General features: G+C 35.4%; 1 protein-coding gene across 4 annotated transcripts in view; it reads right to left on the bottom strand.

Annotated features, from left to right (window-relative positions):
* Nucleotides 1–17311, bottom strand: part of MKLN1 (muskelin 1) — a 367056-nt gene that overhangs the window by 88861 nt on the left and 260884 nt on the right. For all 4 annotated transcript variants that reach the window (XM_040259653.1, XM_040259651.1, XM_040259650.1 and 1 more), the window contains one exon: nucleotides 1386–1463. In XM_040259653.1, the coding sequence (XP_040115587.1) occupies nucleotides 1386–1463 (78 nt within the window). The remainder of the gene's footprint in view (nucleotides 1–1385; nucleotides 1464–17311) is intronic.

Here is a 17311-nt window from a genome sequence, read left to right as displayed (position 1 = left end):
AATAACTTTCCCTGAATCAGCCTTCTTCTACGTAAAATAGGGACTATCCAAGTTTTTACTGATTTCACGGGGGTACAATGAAAAAGACCGAAATGTCAGTTCTTATATATTATACATAAGATGCAAAACTGAAGCTATATTCAAGCACTAATCAATCAGAAGTTTCCTACAAATTCTTTCTCCTTTTTAATAGACAGGTTTAGATTCTGCAGCTCATTACTGTAGAAGTTTTGCCCCTTTCTTCCTTCTCTCCAATCAGTAAAGTCAGTATTACCACTTTCAGGAACAGATTAAGAAAACACTGAAATAAATTTGTTGTCAGTATGCTTGCATTTTATATATTTAATCCATTAGCTTTCAGATATACAGCTATAATCTGTTTGCTACATGTTTGAAGAAACATGCTTTCTTCATCTTTGAAGAAAATTACCTTGTATGTGACTGATAAAACAGGAAAATGATGCCAATGTAACTCAGAACTTACAGAGGTTCATAAGCAATTTTCTCCAGTATACTGATGTTTAACACTATCTGGGGAAGCTTTTTCACAAATAAAATGAAGGCTTTGACAATGTATGAAGAAAGACCAGAGGAAGAAAGCTGAACGTCCACAGAACTGCCTTCCTTTACCACAAGTAGTTGCATTTTAAGAACGGCTACACTTTCCATTATGTTAACCATCTGACAAAGCAGTGAGTGGCGATGGAGGAGTGACAAAAACTCCTCCCATATGAAAAGACAGATTAATGAAGAACATCACACCCAAGGTCAGATTTTAAGTTTTGATACAAATAGTCTTCATTAGCATCAAATGTCCTCCAGTGTCTATAGCTCAAAGAAGAAGTGTGTGACCCGAGCTTTAAAGCTCCAAAATCACTGTGATGCTTAATATAAACGCCTATACTTAACTGTTGCTGTTCAGTCACGTCAGACTCTTTACATACTAGCATTATTCTTATTAGAATTACTACACTAGTTTTTATTAGTATCTGGCTATTAAGTTCCACAGATTTAGAATGGCATGTCCCATTTCTACCTCTCTCCTAAGTCCTACAAGCTTTAGTGAGCAATTTTGTGGAATTTAAGGTTTTCTAGGGACACATGTTTGGCATTATAATACCATAACCTATAATTTTACAGAGACTCTATATAAAAGCAGTTTATGCTGCTATTCTCTATAAATAATGCCCAACCTTTTGTTATAGCCATAAAACAAAAATTTAGAAGAAAAATTTAATGTAATAAAATATCTCTGCCATCTTGCTGAGGAACCTTTGTCTTTTTTTAAGCACCTGATTTTCAGTAGTAGGGCACAGTGAAACTTGAGTACAAATGAACTGGAACATTAAAGCAAAAGCACCCACAACCTAGAAGGTCAGACTTACCTTTGGTGCTTTTGGGAATGATCTGACTCCATCGTGGCTTATATTCCTGCTGACTGATATACTGGTTAAACAAGCCATCTGCGAATATTAAAGGAGAAAGAATTACATCTTAATAGCTTACACTTTTTATTACAGCAAAAAAGACCAAAATGTGGAAGCCTACGTTAAAGAAATCACTAATATGACACTAAAACAACAGCACATTTTCATAAAATATGTCACTTTAGTTTTTATGCTACCTCAAATACAAATAGCAAAATATAAGTTAACATGACCATGTACACAAATTTTTTCAGTGGCAGCTCATACTAAACTTACTAAGTTCTCCCCATTTTTGTACTATTATCCCAAAAAACTAGAAAAGGAAATGGGAGCTCCAACAACTTTGGACTAGGCCCTTGTATCTTTGGGAAAAAACAAAACTAGTCCTTTAAAGTGAAAATACCATTTTTACAGTTTAAGTATAAAATTGTATAGAGATAAAAGTACCAGTAACTGTAATAGTATATTTATTGAATACTAAACATTAGAATCTGTGCTATCTTATCTAATTCTAAAATCAACTTTATGAATTACACATTATCATCTTCATTTTATATATGTGGAAATGTGTACTCAAAGAGTCATCAATGAATTTAACCCAAATAACAGAGCTCTTAAGTAGTCGGGCGGGGACTCATGTTTCACTATGCTTTACTTTCTTCATTTAATAAATTCTAAATCTCATTCTTAACAGGAGTTTCTACAGTATAATAATTAGTTATACTAGGTACTATGATGGTCTATACTAGGTACTATGATGGAGACTGAACTCCCCACATACATCCATTCTACTACTAATTATTATCAAGTCCTAATCCTGTGCCCTTCAACAAAGATTAGTTTAAGAATGGTATGAAACCAATCTCTGGCTATTGAATCATGAGGATCTTCTGGCGGGTGGGGTGGGTTGCTTTCAGTTCAGTTCAGTTCAGTCGCTCAGTCGTGTCCGACTCTTCACGACCCCATGAATCGCAGCACGCCAGGCCTCTCTGTCCATCACCAACACCCAGAGTTCACTCAGACTCACGTCCATCGAGTCAGTGATGCCATCCAGCCATCTCATCCTCTCTCGTCCCCTTCTCCTCCTGCCCCCAATCCCTCCCAGCATCAGTCTTCTCCAATGAGTCAACTCTTCGCATGAGGTGCCAAAGTACTGGAGTTTCAGCTTTAGCGTCATTCCTTCCAAAGAAATCCCCAGGCTGATCTCCTTCAGAATGGATTGGTTGGATCTCCTTGCAGTCCAAGGGACTCTCAAGAGTCTTCTCCAACACCACAGTGCAAAAGCATCAATTCTTCGGTGCTCAGCCTTCTTCACAGTCCAACTCTCACAGCCATACATGACCACAAGAAAAACCATAGCCTTGACTAGACAGACCTTAGTCGGCAAAGTAATGTCTCTGCTTTTGAATATACTATCTAGGTTGGTCATAACTTTTCTTCTAAGGAGTAATCATCTTTTAATTTCATGGCTGCAATCATCATCTGCAGTGATTTTGGAGCCCCCCAAAATAAAGTCTGACACTGTTTCCACTGTTTCCCCATCTATTTCCCATTAAGTGATGGGACCAGATGCCATGATCTTCGTTTTCTGAATGTTGAGCTTTAAGCCAACTTTTTCACTCTCCACTTTCACTTTCATCAAAAGGCTTTATAGTTCCTCTTCACTTTCTGCCATAAGGGTGGTGTCATCTGCATATCTGAGGTTATTGATATTTCTCCCAGCAATCTTGATTCCACCTTGTGTTTCTTCCAGTCCAGCGTTTCTCATGATGTACTCTGCATAGAAGTTAAATAAGCAGGGTGACAATATACAGCCTTGACGTACTCCTTTTCCCATTTGGAACCAGTCTGTTGTTCCATGTCCAGTTCTAACTGTTGCTTCCTGACCTGCATACAGATTTCTCAAGAGGCAGGTCAGGTGGTCTGGTATTCCCATCTCTCGAAGAATTTTCCACAGTTTATTGTGATCCACACAGTCAAAGGGTATGGCATAGTCAATAAAGCAGAAATACATGGTTTTCTGGAACTCTCTTGCTTTTTCCATGATCCAGCGGATGTTGGCAATTTGATCTCTGGTTCCTCTGCCTTTTCTAAAACTAGCTTGAACATCTGGAAGTTCACAGTTCACGTATTGCTGAAGCCTGGCTTGGAGAATTTTGAGCATTACTTTACTTGTGTGTGAGATGCGTGCAATTGTGCGGTAGTTTGAACATTCCTTGGCATTGCATTTCTTTGGGATTGGAATGAAAACTAACCTTTTCCAGTCCTGTGGCCACTGCTGAGTTTTCCAAATTTGCTGGCATATTGAGTGCAGCACTTTCACAGCATCATCTTTCAGGATTTGAAAGAGTTCAACTGGAATTCCATCACCTCCACTAGCTTTGTTCATAGTGATGCTTTCTAAGGCCCACCTGACTTCACATTCCAGGATGTCTGGCTCTAGGTGAGTGATCACACCTAGAGTGACTATCTGGGTCGTGAAGATCTTTTTTGTACAGTTCTTCTGTGTATTCTTGCCACCTCTTCTTAATATCTTCTGCTTCTGTTAGGTTTGCTTTAGGGAAATATTTTCTTACTTTTAAATGAATATACAGAGAAGGAAGAAAAAATCTACTTTTGTTCCCCTGGAAATGTTTATATCAACAAGCAAATGTACATAACTGCTACATTCAAAAATGAAATTCACTTTGTAATGATGACAGGACAGAGAGAGAGAAAGAAACTGGATCACTGAATCCACTAACCATGAGATCTACCTTACCTCTGGACTTCTGCTTATATGATAAAACAACATTCCCTTACTTTTCAAACTAGGGTTTTCTTTTACACGAGCTAAAACAGATTATAATTTACAGAGTTACTTTTACTGTAAATTCTGTCATTTGACTCTGATTTCAATCTGAATAAAGGATTTCCTTTTGCTTCATTTAGCCACTGAAAGCAAATACTTTTGAAAAGAACTTATAAGTAAAACTGTCTGTTTTCCCTGACTTGTATACTTGCCAAAGACCGTGTAATTTACAGAACTTCCCTAATGTCTTTTTTTTCTGGGCAATTATGAAGCTCAATTGCTACCACACCCTTCAGCTTTCAATTCCTTTCACATAGCTTTGAGAAGAAAAGCTTATCTCATAAACTCAACTCGTTTCTTTTTCTTTGCTTGTGGACTTTAAAAAATTATTGCAAAAAGTAAGCTCTCTCCTTCTTAAATTAGCACTCATAAATTAGCATTTATATTTTGAATGTTAAAGTAAGGGTAACAAATAGACTTACAGCATGTTTTATTGAGTGTTTCTATCAATATTATCTACTCCCATAGGTTTTCATGACAGTTCTTGCCCCATTCAGTCTATTCTGGCCAATAGTATTTTCCCATTACAAGAGTGAGAAATCTTTTTAATCCAGACAAAATGTTGTGGCGCTCCTACTAACAATAATGATGACAATAAATGTAGTAATTACAAATTTTAGGAATAAAACAGTACATTTTAGTTCATTTTGTGAAAGGCACATAAAAGTTAAATGATCCTTCTTACAAACCGTAAATAGGACAAGATAAAATTATTTAAGATAAATAATGATTTTTAAATATTCTACATAATGGCTAACTGAAGGGGAGAGAGAGGAAAAAGTAAAAGATGGAACTATACAGAGATAAACAGAAAACTTAGGGAGATAAGAAAATGGCAGAAAAATACAAAGCAACAATAGAGACAATTAGAAAAGTAATACATTTTGTATTTTTTTGCGTGTTAGTCACTCAGTCATGTCCAACTCTTTGTGACCCCATGGGCTGTAGTCCACCAGGCTCCTCTGTCCACGGAATTCTCCCAGCATGAATACTGGAATGGGTTGCCGTTCCCGTACCCAGGGGATCTTCCCCACCAAGGGATTGAACCTGGGTTTCCTGCATTGCAGGCAGATTCTTTACCATCTGAGCCACCAGGGAGGCCCAAGCCAACACAGGAAACATGAGAGATGCAGGTTCTATCCCTGGGTCAAGAAGACCCCTGAAGGAGAGCATAGCAACCCACTCTAGTCTTCTTGCCTGGAGAATCCCATGGACAGAGGAGACTGGCAGGCTACAGTCCACAGGGCTGCGAAGTGTCACACAAGACTGAAGCGACATAGCATGCAATTGTCCTATTACCTAAGTCTCCTACAGTAATTAATTATAGGACTTTTGATAAGTCAATTAAGTTCCTCATCTATAAAACTGGTGTTTAAGAGCTGGACAGAGCCTGAGGTTCCTTGCAAATTCTGCCATTCTAGGATTCCATCACTGTTAGAACCAATATATTTATTTACTTCAACTGTGTGTGTCTGGCTGATTCCACCTTATGTTCACCTTAGAAAAGTCTCCATCTCCTCTTTCTCCTTAAAGTCTTCTGTGACTATTCTGAAAAAGAAATCACAATACACTGGGGGAAATTCTTCTAAGAGCTCCTAAGGTAGTGATAGTAGGAACAGTTATAATCAGATGAAGGACTTCCTAATCTTTAAAGTCATTCTGAACACTGGAGGTAAAATTCTGTTTCTTCAACCAATCCTTCTATCCTCACTCAACTAACCTGAAAAGCTTACACATACTTTATCCATCAAGAGCTTCACAATTTCTCTTCTATCAAACACAACTGTCTTATGAAAATATTGTCAGGAATTTTTCAAAGTAAAAAAAGCAATTCTCAAAACATTATGTAATTTTTGTAAAACCAATTTGTACATACCACACACAGACAGAAAAACACACAGTGACATACATCAAAAACTTAAAAGTGACTTTCTTTGGTTGGCAGGAGTAGGATAATTTTGATTTTTGCCTTTGTATTTATTTGTCCCCCCTCCTTTTTTTTTTTTTTTTTTTGCATTGAGTGCTATTACTATCAGAAGAAAACCCACAAAACAACTAGATACAGGTATTTTTTCCCATAACTTAGGGAGAATTTTGCAACATACTGTTATTATCAATATAAACCATTTTCACATATACTTTGTTACCCCTGAAATATCTCTTCTTCAAGCCTCACTAGACATATTCAGTTTCTACAAGCAGTGCTTTGTACATTGACATTAGCTTGTTTTAACAAGGACAAAGAGACCTAAGCATGCACAAAGGATTTATACTCAGGCATGCAGAGGAACTTACTTCCAAAATTTAAATATTAAGTACTCCAAACTTAAAATTAGAAATTATGATGATTTTACTCTAGATAGATACAGTTAACCTTCTTTTGAATAATGACAGTTAAGAGTATAACATCAGAGATGTTCAGTATATAATAAATGCTTAGAATGGAAAAAAGAGCAAGAGGTGGAGGGACTTTCCTAGCCACATGGTTGACATTTCCTTTGAGTCATCTTACTGTTACTAAGTTCCTTACATTTCAACAAACTGTTCATAAAACTCCTACTTTCAATGAAGTCAATTTCTAGTACATAATGGCTCCCTGACAAGTCACACCATCTTGCAAAGCAGTCAAGCAAATATTTAAAAAACATTGTTTGGGGAACTTAGTAATTTGCCTCCTTCTATCACAAATAAATCCCTTTTCTCTTCACTAAAGGTCACACAGTTCTCTTTGGTATCTCTTATTCATTCTTCAGTTCAGTTCAGTCACTCAGCTGTGTCCGACTCTTTGTGACCCCATGAATCGCAGCACGCCAGGCCTCCCTGTCCATCACCAACTCCCGGAGTTCACTCAGACTCACGTTCATCGAGTCAGTGATGCCATCCAGCCATCTCATCCTCTCTCGTCCCCTTCTCCTCCTGCCCCCAACCCCTCCCAGCATCAGAGTCTTTTCTAATGAGTCAACTCTTCGCATGAGGTGGCCAAAGTACTGGGGTTTCAGCTTTAGCATCATTCCTTCCAAAGAAATCCCAGGGCTGATCTTCAGAATGAACTGGTTGGATCTCCTTGCAGTCCAAGGGACTCTCAAGAGTCTTCTCCAACACCACAGTTCGAAAGCATCAATTCTTCGGCGCTCAGCCTTCTTCACAGTCCAACTCTCACATCCATACATGACCACAGGAAAAACCATAGCCTTGACTGACTATCAGAAAACTTGAAGAAAGTTACTTCAATATAGAATTATCAAACCTGGAAGCAAATCTTTAAAAAGATCTTAACAAGGAAGAGTTGACTTTTATTGCATACTTACTGTGTGCAAGACACCAGAAAGGTTAACCCATTTATTCCTTAAAATAAATCTATGCAATGGCTATTACTAATTATTGCAAAGTTTAGAAAATCAAGGTTCAGAGAAATTAGTAAGCCCAAAGACTCTAAAGAAAAAGGTAAAAAGCCCAATTCCAAAGTCTAAAGTATTTTCAACTCCTTATAGAGAGCATGTAAATAAAAATAAACACACACATATAACTAACACAAATAATAGTTTTTAAATTATACTCTCAGATTAAACACTGTAGTAAAAGACACAACAATGTACCTATTCAATAACACTTGAAAAAAAGCAACAGTCTGGGAAACAAAACTCACACACAATATTAAATATTCTAATAAAAGTGGGATAGAACAGTTGAAATATGTCACATTAATTACAATTTAAAGGAAAAAATGTAATCTCACTGTTAAATAAAAGACCTATTGGACACTGAAGCTCAAGTTTAACTTCTTATGTTTCATTTTCTCTCTGCAACACTGGTTTGCCACTACTCCAGATCACTTTCTTATCTGAAGTATTCATGTCAGTTGGAAGTTGTTCCAGAAAACAAATGGCTAGTTTGATAAGCTAACTGTTCTACCAAAAACTAAAACTAAAACCAAACCAAGCCAAACCACAACACCTCTTTTGGAGATACCATAAGACATAAAAGCTAGAAACATAATTCCAGCTCTCTCATACCTCTCCACACTCAACTCTAAATTCTTGTATTTTCATTTTGTAGTATTAAACTATATCATGACTCAGAATTTTAAAGTTACTTAAAATGTTGCATTTTGCAGAGAAACATGATAAATTAAAGATTACCCTCATTTAATCTATTAGAATACATATTACTGCCTATTGTGAGAGAAACTGGGTTATCGTTAAATAGTCCAGATCAGATCTGAAGCAAATTATATTTAGTAGCTATTTTCAATGAAATAACATGCTTAAGAATCTTCTTTCATGTCCTCAAAAAGAAGAACAGTAATATAAAGTTTATTAATATACTGTTTTCTTGGTGAACAGTCATTTCAAACCCATAGGAGACATGCTAAAGATACTTTATTTTTTAATAGGATAAGTTAAAATTTTCAAAATTAAACAGTCATAAGCTTGAAATACTTGAGGTGATCAATAAAAATGCTACAAACATTATTAAAGCAGGGTAAAGATGGGACTTCCCTGGCCATCCAGTAATTAAGACATCACTCTTCCACTATGGGAGGCATACATCTGATCCCTTTCAGGGAACTAAATGACAACCCACTCCAGTGTTCTTGCCTGGAGAATCCCAGGGATGGGGGAGCCTGTGGGCTGCCGTCTATGGGGTCTCATAGAGTCAGACACGACTGAAGTGACTTAGCAGCAGCAGCAGGGAACTAAGATCCCGCATTAAAAAATAGAAAAAAACAAAAAGGCAGGTTAAAGATTTTTTCAAAATATATTGCTTTCAGTTCCTTGTTTTAATGTTAAAGAACTCCTTTCAAGATCTAATAACAAATGAAAAGTTCACACCTCTGCTGCCCAAATAATTTCCCTATGTTTCCCAAATTTCTAATTCTAGAAAGGTCTTGCTTAGTTAATAAGCCTTTTGTCTGGTATATTTACTTGTATATATTCTAAATGACTGAACACAAACTGAGCTTTCTACTGAAACAATGACATTCTCATCTACGAAACTATGAAAACAACTGTTATATTATTTTAAAAGTCCCCCAAATAAAAAAAGTACAGCATTTAAATGTCTAAGAACTATTCAAGCTTAAAAGATTATTTTCATATTTTAAGAAGTCAGGCAGTTGCTAATATTCCTATATGTCTATTTTTGACAAAAACCTAAAGCAGGAAATCAGAAGGGTCTGCCAAGAATAAACTATCAAAAAGAACTGAAAACATGACTTCAGAGAAATCACACTAAGATCTAGTTGCTAACAATTCTCAAACTATTGAGAGTCTCCCAGCCCAATACCATCTCATTTTTTCTCTATGATTACGACTATAATAAACACATTTCATAAAGTCTTAACCAGCCACAAGCTGATTCTGTCTCTAAGAATGAATACTTTTTTAAAAAGGACATGGTTAAAAAAAAAAAAAAACCTTAGGAAGGAAATTTTAATCAAAAGGAAAACACTATGGTCAAACTTCATCCAAGATTAAAAAAAAAAAGTACTAATGGCAGCCCACTCCAGTGTTCTTGCCTGGAGAATCTCAGGGACGGGGGAGCCTGGTGGTCTGCCGTCTATGGGGTCGCACAGAGTCAGACACAACTGAAGTGACTTAGCAGCAGCAGCAGCAACATTCCATTGAATAGACCACATTTGATTTACCCACCCAGTTTGATAGACATTTAGTTAGTTTCCAGTTTTTGGCTGTTATGAATAATGCTGCTACAAACATTCCTGTACAAGATTTTGTATAGACACATTTTCATTTCTCTTGGGTATATATTGAAAAGTAAATATGGTACCATGTTTAATCATTTGAGAAACTGTCATATTGTTTTCCAAAGCAACCATTTTACATTCCCAAAAGAAATTAAGGGGTCCAGTTCCTCCACATCCAGGCCACTTTTTTTATAGTCCTGGGTTTTTGTTCTGTTTTCCTAATTATAGTCATTTTGATTGGGTATAGAGTTGTTATCTCTTAGTTTTCATTTGTATTTTTCTGATGCTGAATATCTTTTCATGTGTTTATTGGCTATTTGTGTATCTTTAGAGAAATGTCTATTCAGATCCTTGGCTCAATTTTTAAGAAGACTTTTTCACATTGAGTTGTATATGTTCTAGATTCAAGCCCTAATCAGATATCTGACTTGCAAGTAAATATATTCTTCCATGCTGTGGGTTCTTTTCACTTTCTTGATGTTATCCTTTGATGCATAAACATTTTTTAATTTTCATGAAAAAAAAAAAAAGTACTGAATACAGAATTAGGGCCTACATTCGAACTTTTATCAAACTTATTTTTTACCAACACAGAAATTTTTTTATAAGATTAAAAAAATTCACTTATAAGTATAGCATAAAAAAGTTTTTGATAGTTCAAGAAAAATAATGGATGGGTAAAACAGATTTTTTTAAAAATCATGCATTTCAGCAGTTTGATCAAATTCTGACAAGGGAAATACATGACTTATAAACATTTACATTACAACAATAAATACTGGGGAAATTAAACCAGTAAATATTTACTTGGATGGCAAAGCATAGTGGTAAAGTGAACAGACTTAAAATTTAGCTCTGCCACTTACTAAGTACACTGTCTTAGGCAAATTACTTAATCAATGTCAGCTATTAAACTGAAATAACAATACTTGTCTAGAAAGTAGGTATGAGAATTAAATAAATTAATTCATATATAGTATTTATTATGTATTAAAAAGAAGAGACATCAATTTGTCAACAAAGGTCCGTATATTTAAAGCTATGATTTTTCCAGTAGTCATGTATGGATGTGAGAGCTGGACCATAAAGAAGGCTGAGTGCCAAAGAATTGATGCTTTTGAACTATGGTTTGGAGAAGACTCTAGATGTCCCTTAGACTGCAAGGAGATCAAACCAGTCAATCATAAAGGAAATCAACCCTGAATATTCATTGGAAAGACTGAGGTTGAAGGTGAAGCTCCAATACTTTGGCCACCTGATGTGAAGAGCCCACTCATTAGAAAACATCCTGATGCTGGTAAAGACAGAAGCCGGGAGGAGAGGGGGATGACAGAGGACGAGATGGTTGGATGTCATCACCAACTCAACGGACATGGGTTTGAGCAAGCTCCAGGAGATGGTGAAGGACAGGGAAGCCTGGGGTGCTGTAGTCCATGGGGATGCCAAGAGTTGGACATGACTGAGCGACTAAACAACATAGTATTTATTACAGTAGATGGCATATTTGCCTTTGATATAATGATATATAATAATATAAAAAACGATATAATATTTGGAACTATATATGGCAGAAAACTAATAATTTTTTATATACAAAATAAGAAAAATGGCATAAAGGCAAACAGAAATTAAGAGATGGAGGAGCAACTGAAGTGCAGGAATAATTCTGAAAAACTAGCTTGAAAGAGCTAGCCTTGAAGAATGAGTTGGAAGCAAACAGTGATAAAAAGGTAGTAATCAGGGAAGGCAAATACAGCACAAACAAAAGTACAAAGGCCCTGATGGTTCAGATGGTAAATAATGTGCCAGTGATACAGGAGACTCAGGTTCAATCCCTGGGTCAGGAAGATCCTCTGGAGAAGGGAACAGATACCCACTCCAGTATTCTTATCCTGGAGAATTTCATGGACAGAGAAGCCTGGTGGGCTATACAGTCCATGGGATGGCAAAGAGTTGAACATGACTGAGCAAATAACACACACAAATAGCTGATTCAATCTGCTGTACAGCAGAAACTAACACAACATTGTAAAGCAACTATACACTAATAAAAACTAATTAAAAAAAAAGGCATGAATGAACAGGAGTTAGGGAAACAAGTCATGTTTCAGGAAGCAGTCTGGTGGAAAAAAAAGAGAGAGATTTTGCATTAGGAGTACTGTTGAGAAGAAACAATGTCCCAAGAGAAAAGCAATACCATAAGAAAAAATCTTTCTGTTGTAGAACACAGTCCTACGAGCCTATTTAAAACAGGGAAAATTTATTTCTTTCAAAGATTACTAAATGCCAAAAACAAGCAATTTAAGATTTTTATGAAGATATAAAAAAGGAAGAAAAAATTGTGAAGTGGCAAAAAAAAATCTGATTCAACATCAAAATGTAGTCACATAATAGATGAAAATGGCCAAATACTTTTCTGTGAAGATAAAAAAGTAAGAAACTCTCTTATACAATATTAGCACAGTTAGAGATACAAACAGAAAACAGAGATGTGGAAAAGATAAGGTTTGAGAACAAAGGTAAATAAAACATGAATGTCAGAGTCGAAGGAAAAAAGGAAGGAAAAGAATACATAACAAAATGAACATCAAAGTAAGAAAGAAAACATTAACAATATAGTAATGGAAATGAGATAGAGATATTTGAGAAGCTTAAAAAATTAAGCATAAATGTGCAATTAAAATGAGAAAATGAAAGAAATGAAAAACTAGACAGGCAATGTACCTTTAACTTGAAACAAAACCAAAATACATAATAGTTAACAAGGTCACCACACTGCAGTTGCCCTGTTTACATAATTATAAAATAACCTAAAACAAAGGTTTAGCTAATATACTTGTATATTTAAACAACCATAGGAAAAAAGACAGACTACATCTGAAAAAGCAATAGTTGAAACTGCCAATAATGAAAACTGGTAACAGTGAAATGATACCCAAAATGTACTTGAAGAAAATAATTGTCAATCTAGAATTCCATGTAAGTTAAATGCTAGTCACTCAGTCACATCTGACTCTTTGGGACCCCATGGACCACAACCCGCCAGGCTTCTCTGTCCACAGAATTTCCCAGGCAAGAATACTGGAGTGGATTGCCATTTTCTCTAGAATTCTATACCCTGTAAAATATCTTTCGAGAAAAGAGTCGAATTTTCAAGCAAACAAAAACTGAGTTAATCTTCATTAGAAGAAATTCTAAAGGATGTGCTTAAGGCAGAAGGAATATGATCTTAGATATAAAATCAAAGATTCAAATTGCAATGAACAGCAAAAAACCCAGTAAAATTTGATAAAATTAATGGATACTATAAAATCAAGATTAGTAACGTCTTCTAAGATCTTTGAACACAGTATGAAACTAAGGAACAATAGCATATGAGCTGGAATGTAAGTAGATGGAAGTTGAAAGTCTATTACATTCTTGTACTGATCAATTTTGTTAAGTATTTATATTTGTAGTCATTTACAGACTCACCATAAAAAAATATAAACAGGCTGCACTACTTCCAAATAAATAAAGAAAAAATAGAAAGGTTAAAAGTTAAAAAAAAAAGAGAGAGAGATAATTAAGAACCAAAGAGAAGAAATAAAGGACATGACAAAATTTTTCAATAAAATAGTAGGATTAAACTCACATATTTACCAGTAATTCAATCAAGTAAGTAAATTAATGTTCAAATCAAAAGAAGACAGATTTTTTTTTTTAAACAACCAACTAAATTTACAGGTGATACATCTCTGAAAAAAGGATACAGAAAGCTTGAAATTAAAACATGGAGATAGATATGCTATGTAAACACTTACCAAATAAAGGCAGTTATATTAATGTAAGACAATCTATGCCTTAAGGTAAAAACATTACTAGAGACAGAAATACACTTTAATACAAAAGCTTTCATCCAAAATTAAAAAATTAAAAATCTGTGTGCATCTAGTAATATAGCTTCAAAATATACCAAGCAAAAGCTGACAGAATTATATGAAGAGAGAATTCCATAATCGTAGTTGGAAGCGTTAACACGTTTTCTTAGTAACTGAGAGAATCAGATGGAAACCTTACTAGGAAGGCAGACATACACAGCATGATCAGCAGACTAGACTAGCTGGATTGCGATGAAGCACCGTACCAGCAACTAAAGACTGGATTCCGTCCAAGTGCACATAGTATGTTTATAAAAATTGAACAAAGGAGGCAACATGGTTAAGTCTTCTCAAATTCTGTGCAAAACATGTGCAAAACATGTACTTTGACCACTATGCATTTAGTTAGATAGAAGTTACAAAGAAAAGAGCCAGAAAACCTTTATGTATTTGGAAATTAAAAACTATATTTCTTACATAACTATGACTCACAAAAGAGCAGTATCATTTCCTAATGAAATTAATGAACTGGATAAAAATGAAAACAATTCATAGCACAATTAAAAAATAAGAAGAGGGAAATTTATGTCCTTAAATGCATATAACAGGAAAATAACAAAGTCTGAAAATTAAAAAGCTAAGTATCCATCTCAGTAAATTATAAAAAGCATATTAATCTCAAAGAGAAAAAGAAGACAATATTAAACACAGAGTATAAGTCAAGGACATAAAAAGTTAACATAAAGAATCAACAAACCAGAAGTTGGTTCTCTCAAAAGATAAACTTATCGTAAAAGTAATGAATTGGGGAGGGAGAAATAATTCATAAATAATAAATATTAACACATTTTAAGAAATCCTACAAACATTAAACAGATAATAGGGGGGTATTACGTACAGTTTCATGCTAGTAAAGTTTGAAATTTTAGGTGATCTTATTAAACCTCAATCAACCAATCAAATGACTCTGCATAGTCCTATAAAGTTTAAAGAAATTGAATTGGTAACCTAAAACTATTTCTGCAAGTAAATCTCAAGCACAGATAGTTCAATGGTAAATTCAACCAAGCATCTGAGAAAGAAATAATTCACAACTTATATTTATTCAGAAAACAGAAAGAAAAGGTTAAATCCTAAACATTTTATGTGAATTAGTCTAATAGGTATTAGTCTAATTAGGTATGTCATGAAAGCATAAAATATGTAGATTCTACCCTATCCATATTTATATAGGCATAAGCCTATAAAATATAGGAGATCAAACCAGTCAATCCTAAAGGAAATCAGTCCTGAATATTCATTAGAAGGACTGATGCTGAAGCTGAAGCTCTAATACTTCGGCCACCTGATGCAAAAAGCAGACTCACAGGAAAAGATCCTGATGCTGGGAAAGGCTGAAGGCAGGAAGAGAAGGGGACAACACAGGATGAGATGATCGGATGGCATCACTGACTCAATGGACATGAGTTTGAGCAAGCTCCGGGAGTTGTGAAGGAAGGGGAAGCCTGGCGTGCTGCAGTCCATGGTGTTGCAAAGAGTTGGACACGACTGAGCGACTGAACAACAAAAAGGGAAGTTTCTAGGCAAACAGGAAGTCTATTAAAGAAATAAATATAGCCCAACATTTTCTTAAAATACAGACTATACTTGAAGAAGAGCATATTAATACATCAAATACACTAAAAGTAGTTTTTGTTTCCTCCACCGTAAGAAGTCTGAAAAATGCTTTGGATTCCCTAGACTTTCTTATGATCAGGCAGGAACTTCTTACCCTTCTCTACTATGTTTTTAATGGAGCACAAGCCAAAAAACTTTGCAGTGTTTACTTCCTTATTTGTCCAACAAATCATCATCAGTGAAGTCAGCAGCAAACTGAATAACCCTGGAAGGAATGTTTATTAACTAAACACTGTTCCAGGCCAGTGAAGTGTAAAAAAAGTATGACTCGGCTTTAAGTCTCAAGCATAGTTACTACCAATTTCCCTAAACTTGGTCCCTTCCTAGAGTCAGAAGGATAAGTTAACTGTCTGCAATAGCAGAGTTACACATGATTTTAACTTCTCTTAAATGAGTCTATTGCTAAACAGGCAGTTCTAAAACCTGTTTTTAGTTAATTACATAAAATTGCTGGTGGGTCTGTTGTTTACCTTAACAAAATATTAAATGCCATAAAAAGATTTAGAACATAAAGTTACTTGTGCCTTCATCTACAAAGTTAAAAAAATATAAACTCATTCTCAGAAATGGTATACAAACATATATATATATACACACACACACACGTATATACTTTCATTAGTAACATTTTGATTATAAGAGATTATTACATATGCTCTATTTGTATATAGTCCAAAGTATATTCTATTTAAACACAGTAATCATTTATTTGAAAGTATCATCATCAATTAGATAAACAGTAACAATGCATAAGGTTGAGAGGCAGGTTTGTTATTATTACACAGTGAAGCTGGGAGCAATTCATTTTAACTTAACTTTAAATTTATAAACTCAAAGAAGGCACTGGTTCTGTTTCTCTAACTGTAAAATATTCAACCAAATCCTAAAGGAAATCAGTCCTGAATATTCATTGGAAGGACTGATGCTGAAGCTGAAGCTCCAATACTTTGGCCACCTGATGTGAAGAGCTGATTCACTGGAAAAGACCCTGATGGCTGGGAAAGACTCAAGGTGGGAGAAGAAGGGGATGATAGAGGATGAGATGGTTGGATGGCATCACCAACTCAATGGACATGAGTTTGAGCAAGCTCCGGGAGCTGGTGATGGACAGGGAAGCCTGGCGTGCTGCAGTCCATGGGGTTACAAAGAGTCGGACACGACTGTGCGATTGAACAAGAACAACAACTCTGGTAAGTGAGTGCCTAATAATAATGAAAGATAGTGATAAGATTAAAATATATGAAAAGAGGACCAGGAAAGTTTATTATTCTTTGTTTCTATTAAAGCAATAGGATTTCTATACAACTTTGCATCATTTCACAAGTTTTATACTGAGCATTAAGTGTTCTCACTCACAGTGCTTCTGACTCCAAATGTGTGGATTTTCTCCTTACACCAACCATTTCTCCAATTCTCTGATTCCAACTTGATATCCAACAGAGATTCAACTCAATTCTGATAGTATCTCCCTGGAGTTAGTGTCAGATCTCATAAGTTAAAGGACTTAGTCTGACAAGACTATCCTCACTTCAAATTTCAATCGTAAATTCCATGCCACTGGTACTTGTGACCTACCAGCTGTAAATTGGGGTTTCCCACAGCACCCTTCAGAGTCAATGAGTCTAGAGTAATCACATAATTTAGGAAAGTACTTTAGTTACTATCACTGGTTTATTATAAAGGATTCAAATCTGAAACAGCCAAATGGAAGAAAAATGTAGGGCAAGGTACGAGGGTAGAGGGTGTGTGTGTGTGACTGGAAGTGTGTGTTTGTGTACCTTCCATACCCTTC

This window comes from Oryx dammah, unplaced genomic scaffold (genome assembly GCF_014754425.2).
Source record: "Oryx dammah isolate SB20612 unplaced genomic scaffold, SCBI_Odam_1.1 HiC_scaffold_18, whole genome shotgun sequence".
NCBI lineage: Eukaryota > Metazoa > Chordata > Mammalia > Artiodactyla > Bovidae > Oryx > Oryx dammah.
The sequence above is the reverse complement of the archived record's forward strand: the minus strand, read 5'-3'. Positions and strand labels throughout refer to the sequence as shown.